The sequence below is a fragment of the Nanorana parkeri genome, unplaced genomic scaffold (genome assembly GCF_000935625.1).
Source record: "Nanorana parkeri isolate BGI_ZX_2015 unplaced genomic scaffold, ASM93562v1 scaffold178, whole genome shotgun sequence".
NCBI classification, from domain to species: domain Eukaryota; kingdom Metazoa; phylum Chordata; class Amphibia; order Anura; family Dicroglossidae; genus Nanorana; species Nanorana parkeri.
In genome coordinates this window covers 268,827-278,405 of record NW_017306446.1, presented here as the reverse complement: position 1 = coordinate 278,405, position 9,579 = coordinate 268,827, and the positions used below count along the sequence as shown (strand labels likewise).

The window sequence follows — 9,579 nt, the reverse complement described above, 5'->3', positions numbered from 1 at the left end:
AATTAATTGGTAAAAAAATATAGTAATGGATACAACATATATAGCAATAGATAGATAGATGGATAGATAGATCACATTAGACACACAGAGCGATCTAAAACAATAATGTTTGAATGCTTTCCAAATGTAATTGCTTTAAGATAGCATTCAACTTATAAACTTATAATAGAAAATAAACATATTACTGTTGATAAATATCTATTTACAATGTAAACGTTATAAACAAAATACATCTGCACAATAAATGGATGTGACGGACTGTTACAGATTCAGCTGGTCACATCATTCATCAGGGTCAAAATAACACAAAGCAAATTTGAATATGTCCGCTATAGAGTCGCATGTAGTGTAATCACATAATATTTCTGTGTGAGATCCGGAATGAATGTTACTACAGCAACACCCCAAACACTGGCAACATGATACTTAGGTATACTGCATTGTTATGGATTTTATTAGAGACAGTGAGGAGAGAGAGAGAGAGGAAGAGACAGTGAGGAGAGAAAGAGAGGAAGAGACAGTGAGAAGAGAGAGAGGAAGAGAGCAAGAGGGGAAGATACAGTAAAAAGAGAGAGGACGAGACAGCGAGAAAAGGAAGATGATGAGAGAGAGGAAGAGAGTGTGAGAACAGAGGAAAAGAGAGTGGAGAGAGAGGAAGAGACGGTGAGAAGTGAGAGAGGAAGAGAGAGATGAAGAGACAGTGAGAACAGAGGAAAAGAGAGTGGAGAGAGAGGAAGAGACACAGAGAAGTGAGAGAGGAAGAGAGAGAGGAAGAGACAGTGGAAGAGAGGGTGAGAAATGAGAGAGGAAGACAGATAATTGGATAATTCATTAGAGAATATGTGCTTCATTGAATAAGTTCTTCCTCTCCAGCCACTGTGGAACTGCAAATCCCAGCAAGCCTGCCAGGCAGCTGCACTTTGAGACCCCCTAGTTGTCCTCCAACATCAGCCCCGGCCACAGGTTGCCTCCTTGCACATTCTCACAGAGGGGAAAGGTGACAAGTTCAATGCAATCTATTTCCATGAAAGAGTTTTTTTGTGTTCCAGGCTCCCTGCTGCTGTGACCTCCCTTCCTGCTGACACAACCTCCTTTCACGGTGCATTACTTAGTAGACATACAAGGAAATAAATATTTAAATGGATTTGTGGAGGGCGGGGCTTCAAATGAGTGGCTAATTAGCTCATTAGTGAACTGTCACACTTCCACTTAGTAGGGAAGGGGTAAGGGAAGGGGGGGGGGGAGTTAGGCAAGTCTCTGAGGACCAATCAGAAGCTGGGAGCCGGGTCCAGGACTTGGAAAGTAGATGAAAGAAGTTGACACACGAGCAGAACAAGCAGAGGAGGTGACCAACAAGGATCAGACACTGTGCAGAACTGACTGTAGCAAAAGAAGGAAGGTTGTTCATGCCGCTGGGTGAGAACTTTTCATGAGCTGTTGGAGTTTGGGATAAAGACGGCATTGGAGGAAACACTTACCACCGCACCTACATCCTGCAGCAATGTATTAGTCGCTGCAATCATCACCACAGCTCACCAGTGAGCCAAAGATTTTGCCAACTTCATCTTAGTGGAGTGACACCTGCCAGAAGCTGACATCAGGACCAGCAGCCTCCTTCCTCCAGCCATGCAGAAAGGAATGGACAATTCCCATAAGTTCAGAATTGATGCCCTCTTGGCAGAAGAAAGCCCCCGGCTGTTACCCCTTCATGGCAGAGAGACTGCAGTGGCTCCCTCGACCCCTTTATCACAAATGTACCCCAAGACGAGTTACTTGCCCCTGCATGGGCTGTACCCGGCTCCATTCTACCACCTGCCCACCCTGAGCACCGGGCACCCCCACTTCCCCTACAATGGCTTCACGGGGGTCCCTGCCCCAGGGGCAGAGCACATGAAGGCCGCCTCACTGCCCCTGGAACACTGGCTAAGGGCTGGACTGCTGCTACATCGGGGGCCAGAACTGCACTGTGAGTACCAGCAGGTGGGGGAGGGTATGCCTGCAATGGCAATATTTTTAATTTCATCCAGTGGTACCCCTGGGGGCTTCACATCTGACAGGTCCGAGGGGTACACCACCTGCTAATCTGACCGTAAATGCCCCATTAGAATCAATTTTAAATAAAAGTTCAAGTTTCAGAAAAGGATAAACTATAAAACTCACCCCACACGTTACAATCTGCCTGTACAATCTCCTTTACATACAGAGGCTTTCCTAAATAGTTACAAATGAAATGGATAGATTAGATTTCATCGCTTTGGTAAATCCAAAGGAGATTGTACAAAGGTTGTATAGTGAGATTGTAACGTGTAGGGTGAAGTCTACAGGGAACAAATTACTATATCTATATTTATATTACTATTTTTGCTGCTTTATTGGGATATAGTATTGTATAGCAAGTATGTTCTATATTTAAGGAGATTTGAACGCTAACAACGATCTTTTGTTTGTTTTGCTCTTTATAATCTACAATTGGAAGTGTTTTCATTATATCTGTTCAACAAGTGAAAAAAAATACCTGTTGATCCTGCCAGAAATCTTGCCGGCTGATAACAGGCTATCTGCCTGTGCTGCACTCTTATACCTCTGAACCAAAAAAACAGCACCCCTCTATGTATGGAGAAGAGTAGAGAGGGAAGAGTTCAGAAACCCTGTCCAAAGGTGACAACGCTGCCCCATTGATACATTACAGTGAGTGGGCTTGTTACCCTAGGACAGGAAGTGTGTCACTGGCAGGAGCACAAGGGAAACAATGGGAAAAAAAGGCTGAAAAATGAAAACAATTGCAGCCACCACATCTAAAGACTGGTATGCTTCAATATATGACATTTCCTATTCTTAAAGTGACACTAAACTCAGAAGTTACATTTTAAAAATGCATTCAAGTACTCTTAACTATGAACAACAATGTATCTTATTTGTGTATCACTCGGCTGTAGATCCTCCAATCATCTCTGAATTGGTGCTGACACTGTCCTTCCTTCTGGAGGGGGGCTACTTGTGTTCCCCATGATCCCTGTGTGTGTTGTGAAGTAGTCACCACTCCAAGCTCGCTCCCGGGATGGATTACAATTTCAATACAAATTAGTTAACTAAACATGAGATTGTAGTCCATCCCGGGAGTGAGCTTGGAGCGGTGACTACTTTACAACACTCACAGGGACCATGGGGAACAAAAGTAGCACCCCTCCAGAAGGAAGGACAGTGTCAGCACCAATTCAGAGATGATTGGAGGATCTACAGCCGAGTGATACACAAATAGGATACATTTTTGTTAATAGTTAGGGTCCTTGAATGCATGTTTAAGATTTAGCTCCTGAGTTTTGTGTCACTAAGAACAAACATGTCAAATATTGAAGCATACCAGTCCTTAGATGTGGTGTCTGCAATTGTTTTCATTTTTCAGCTTAGTGTTTAGCGTCACTTGAAGTTTAGACTTTAAAGTATTATCATGGAACTATTAAAATAAAAGCCTAAAGTATCACAAAGATATTTATAGAAAAAGGTGTTAAAAAGCCAAAAGAATATTATTCTAATGGCCACAATTGACTTAATTGAATGAAAAACGCCTTAAAAAAGTGTTAAGAACGAACCCCTAGTATATCTCAGGGTGATCTACATAGACATGAAAAACAGCATCCAAAATATCTGTATGGTCTTTGTCATAAGGAGCTCCCCAGGCAAGCAAAGGTAAGTCACAATACTGTAAGATTCTTCTCTTCAGAATTTCCAAAGAACTTGAATTATTGCCAATTGTGGTATCAGAAAGTAAATATATAATGACGGTATCTGATGGAACAGTTCCAATTCTTATAGCATATCCAACAGAGAGCAGGAAAGCAATCTTTATCCATTCTATGCAATATCAATTTATATCGCTACAATCCATAACTAGATATAAACTAAATTGGAAACTTTTTATAAGTGAAGCCTCCAGATCTCTATACATCTAATAAAGGTGATGTCTGAATAAATGTTCCAGGTGTGTATGATAGCACAATTATCAGGCGGTTTGTCAATGAAGACACATATATGATCCATAAGATATAGACCACAATGGCTTTCAGTGGGTCTCCCCTATGGCACAATGTTAATGAAGAGTTCTCTTTGCAGTATAAAGGAGGCAAATGGAAATGAATTCCACACACAAACAATTTCAATAGATGACAGTGCGCCACACACAGGAATCAGAGGCGCTTAGAATTGCAGATATACAACAAAAAACTCTACAAAATTCAAGGCGACGCTGCAGAGCTATAGTACATCATCCAACTCCAGATCCATTGACGTCAAATATTGCATTTCTCAGAGGTGGTGTTAAAAATATGTATCCTCCAGTTGTCACCAATTGTTTGACAAAGTCGCCATTTTGACAACAAAATGCATTACATATGCGGTGCCATTAGCCACACTTTAGCCCCTGTGGTTGCCCCTCTGTGCTTGGCCAATTGGGAATTCCTAAGCAACCAGCTGCAATGGGACCAATATTGCTGGTGGAGAGTGATGCCACTAAGCACCAGATGGAGAGATGTGTAAGGGCTCTGCATTTCGATGCCCAGCTCTTAGCAACCTGGGATGCTCTGGTCGGCATCCCGCCGAGCTCCTGGCTACCAGTGATGTCAATGGTTGCCAGTAGCTTGGTAGGACACTGGCAAAAGCATCCCAGGTTGCTAAAAGCTCGGCAGGGAGATGCAGAGCCCTTACACATCTCCCTGTCTGGCTCTTGGCAATCTGGGACACTATGGCTGGAGAGGGGGTGGCACGCATACTGCACACATTGTGCAGCAGAGTGGCTATGCTCCTCTGTCTGCCACCCACCCATGTGACCCAAAGGGATGCCGCCCGAGGCAATAGCCCTGCCTCTAAATATCCCACAGCAGACTGAAGTTTTAGAATGATCGCAGGTTTATTAAAAGGGATATAAAGTATTCTTTTTTTTTCTAATCATTGTACTTGTAAAAAGAAATTATTTAAACTTTTTGCTATACTGGAGTGAGCCCACTAATTACCCCTTTAATAATTTCCTCTTTATTATTTGATTTTATGAGTGTTAAAAGGTAAGTAACCTATAGTAAGCTAATGCAGGAAGGTCAGTAATGCTTGACGCAGGGAGGTTTTGATTTGTTGTGTTAGATTTGATAGACATGTGCCTTGTTTTTCATCCAATCAGAAATCAGCTTTCTGTGGTCTGACCTCAGGAAACTAAAATCTTATTGGTTGTTGGTTATGGCAGACTGCTCTGGTTTATTGGCTGCATTATAAAGCTGCCTTTTATGGAGGAATTGTCCAATGGCAGATATATTTTTACTATCACCCCCCTCTGGTAGCCCTAACGATTTAGCATCTGCCTGGACTGTTATGTTGGGGATGGAATCCGGCTTAACATGCAGGGTGCTCCTCTTAGATTGTGTCATGAGCTAAATATCTGGGTTGCAATTACTGATTTCCTTTTGAAAATACTAGTTGTCTGGCTGTTATGCTGATCCGCTGGCTAAACTGCTTTCTGAATCACTAAACCAGAACAAGTTTGCAGGTCAAGAAAGGCAGAAATATCTGCAAACTTTTTCTAGGTCAGTGACACAAAATACTGAAGCAAGAGTGTCAGAATGACAGCCAATCAACTGTGTGGCCAGCAATGGCAGCCTCTATGTTTCCATGATCAGTCTCCTATAATGGGCAGTCCATCTCCAAACTTTGTGTAACAGGGAAGTCGCCTCTGAACGCTTTATACAAGTTGCAACTGAATGCTTTTCTAAGTTCAATAGTAACATTTAGACTGTCCCAGATAACAGATAATAGAACTGGTAACTGGCACGTTACCTGTGAGCATTGGGGTTGATTTACTAAAGGCACAGAACATGCTCACTTTGCAAAGAATAGCCAGGCAGGTGCCCCTGAACACGGGGTAGCAGGCAGGAGCCTCTGAACACATATGTAGCAGACCTCTGAACACTGTAAAACAGGCAGAGGCTACCCAGCACCATGTAACAAAAAGCCTCTGAACACTGTGTAGCAGGCAGAAGCTTCTGAACACTTTAATGCAGCCAGGCGCCTCTGAACACTATGTAGCAGACAGGAGCCTCTGAACACAGTAGAGCAGACAGGAGCCTCCGAACACTGTGTAGCATGCAGGAGCTTCTGAACACTGTGTAGCAGGCAAGTGCCTCTGAACACTATGTAGCAGGCTGAAGCCTGTGAGTACTGTGTAGCAGGCATGAGTCTCTGAACATTGTTTAGCAGACAGAAGCCCCTGAACATTGTGTAGAAGGTAGGAGCCCCTAAACACTGTGGAGCAGGCAGTAGCTCTGAACACCCTGGAGCAGCCAGGATCCTCTGAACACCGTGGAGCAACCAGGAGCCTCTGAACACCGTGGAGCAGCCAGGAGCCTCTGAACACTGTGGAGCAGCCAGGAGACTCTGAACACTGTGGGGCAGCCAGGAGCCTCTGAACACCGTGGAGCAGCCAGGAGCCTCTCAACACCGTGGAGCAGCCAGGAGCCTCTGAACAATGTGAAGCAGCCAGGAGCCTCTGAACACCATGGAGCAGCCAGGAGCCTCTGAACACCGTGGAGCAGCCAGGAGCCTCAGAACATTGTGTAGCAGGTAGCTCACTCCGAAACACTGAAAATCAGTGTTTTCACTGTGCTGTGATGTGTGAGGAGTTTGCTGGGCATTGTTAGAATTTATCTCTGATTCAAGTTAATGGCCCTCTAGGGAGCCAACAATGAGCAGCCCTTGTTCCTCAGCTGATAATCAATTCAGACAAATGTCAACAGTTTAATTCAGAGTCCCTGAGGAGGTCAAAGGGGAGCAGAGGAGGTCAGAAGACACTCTACATCCTCCATCCTTTGTATATAGGGGAATGTCAGGAAGAGAAGCACCACCACAATTCATGTGAAAAATGTCACCTACGTATGCCCATCTAATACCTTCTTCACTCCTATATACCAGACCAGTTCTCTGTTCTCCAGCCAAACCTTCAGACTATTCATGTTTGAATCTCATCTTTTATATCCAGATGCATGTTCAGACTCTGTGTGCTCAGTGTCCTCAGTGCCAGCCCTTTTGATACCGCCAATCATTAATGCTAAAAATAAATAAAACCCAACCAGGCTAGTGTCCTAAAGGTGGCCATGGTTTGCGAAGACCAGGAGACCAACAGGCCTTGTTAGGGTTAAGAAACTGATCATAATGAATGCTTCAAATATTCAAGCATGTGGGATAGTTGGTGCACTTGTTCGTAAGGAGAAACGGGAAACAGTGTTCCCTGCTTGTGTGCTTCATCCCCATGATGTCCACATCAGGGATGGAATCAAGGGAGGTCTCAATTCTGCTCTGATGTGACAGAAGATGGGCATTTGTCTCAATGTCTTCTGCCTTTGTTGAGTTCCAGGGACTGTGGTAGGATTGATTCCCTGCCTGAATAGCTCCGGCACTGATTATTATTATTATTATACAGGGTACAATATAAGGAAGATATTACAATCACAATACAATTCAAGACAAGATGGTACGGAGGGCCCTGCCCCTGAGGGCTTACAATCTAAAAGGGAGGGACAAGTGATACATGAGGAGGTAGCTGTGTGGGGATGAATTGTTTGAGAACGTGATGGTTCAGTGGACACACATCCGATTACCACTGACCACCAGTGTAACTGGACACTTTTTCCACCGACCACCAATATAACAGGGCAGCCTTTCTCCTCTTCTACTGGCCGCCATTGTAATGGTGGGGGAGGGCAGGGGGAAACCTCTCCTACTGGGCCACAAATCTAAAGGGAAACTTTTCATTTGACTTCCAGTGTAAGTGGCTACTTTTATTCTGTCCACCTATGTAAAGGAACACTTTCCATTGACTTCTAGTGTAAGAGAAACATTATTCCATCAACAACCACCTAAAAAAACATAGTTCTCCACTGACCCCAATGTAAAATTATTACAATTTATACTTTCTGATATGATTATTATTTGCTTTATTTTTATGATTATTATTAAAGACAATGAAGGGCAGGGATGTTGATAAATTATCTGCTCATATCTACAACTTACCGAGCACGCTAAAGTATATTTCCCTTTTGAAGTCAAATTTGAGAAAACTCCTCTATATGTTTGTAATGTTTATCTATTCACATAACATACAGAAAGGTCATTTAAAAAAAAAAAAATTCTTATCTTTTAGATGTTTTGTTGCATCAGGCAACATGGCCGATTCCAGGTTTTTCTCAGCACCTTTCCATAGATCTGACCTTACAGAAATTTGAGGATTGTGTTTCTCTAATGAACTTCATTAGCATACAATGTAGATGCCCCTCACCGCTCGCAACCCCTTCTAACATTGCAAAAAAAAATGAGAAGCAAGTAGAGATTTTTTTAACCCTTAAGGGGGTTCTAAACCCTCCGTTTTTTTTTGCCTATATCTACTCGATATAGTCAAAAAGTAAAAAAAAACGCTTTAACAGCGGTTTAAGCTTACCCCGTTTTCGCCGCGCGCTCCCGACCCGAGAATCCAAAACTGCTCGGGCGGCCGCAAAGCATCTTGGGGCGGGGGCGCATGCGCAGTTCGGATTTTCAGGCGGGAGACGAGCAGAGACGCAAGGTAAGTCTATGGACGGCGTGCACCCGCATGCAGACACCGCTGGATCGGAAGTGCCAGCAAGCACAGAGGAGTCAGCGGTGGATCTGAGAGCCGCCGCACCGCTGGAGGGACAGATGAAAACATCAGGAAAGAAGAGGAAGATCGGATTAAGAGACATCATTTAACGTAAGTGCTGACATTTACATGGGGGGAGGGAAACATTTTTTTAAGAAGCAAGAAACCCTAACCCATGTAAAAGCTATTTAAACTGCAAGAAGTGTTTTTGAATATTTTTTAGCTTATGCTATGTGATCGGGAACATTTCACAGATATAAAATATGTGTTATCCCAATTTCGCTGCAAAAGTAAAAATACACTTTTAAGCTGTAGATATAATAATATTTAGCAGGGATCATTGAGTTCTGAAAATTATTTCAAGGGATTTTTTCATGGTAAAAAGGATGTTCTAATGGCTACATTTTTTGTTACCCTTATCATTTTATTTTTCATAAATAAAATGCTATTTTCGATGTTTATTGATCAAAATGTATTCGGTTATAATCAAGCCTCACCTCAATAAATAAATTATAAAACATATTCAGTAATTTTCTAAGATTCGTTTGATTTCTGGAGGTGATTTAAGATCTGATTTACTCTGAAACAAAACCGCTTTTATTTTAAAGCATAAATGTTTTTTTATTTCCCTTTGGCATCCTTGGCATTAGATGTTTATATCAATTCAATAAAAAGCCTTTAATGAATAACTCCTGTGACAGCGATAGATTAGATTAATCATTTTATCTCTTTATTGTTCAGATAATTTATAAAGCGATTTCGTGTTACAGTTAGAACTAATCGTTTGGCCGCCAACAAGTTCGTACCCCTCACATGGAGGGACGATTAGCAGGTTTTTGGGACTTGGTTATTGAATGGAGAATCCGTCTTTGGTTTACTTGTCATAGCTAAATGCATTTATTTGTTATGAATAAATTTGTTATGGTGCGGGG

At 42.6% G+C, this 9,579-nt stretch overlaps 1 protein-coding gene across 1 annotated transcript in view; it reads left to right on the top strand.

Moving 5' to 3' along the window:
* Positions 1–1,626: 1,626 nt before the first annotated feature.
* Positions 1,627–9,579, top strand: part of LOC108785783 (motor neuron and pancreas homeobox protein 1-like) — a 34,435-nt gene continuing 26,482 nt past the window's right edge. The window contains exon 1 of the mRNA XM_018554930.1: positions 1,627–1,966. Coding sequence (XP_018410432.1) covers positions 1,627–1,966 — 340 coding nt within the window. The remainder of the gene's footprint in view (positions 1,967–9,579) is intronic.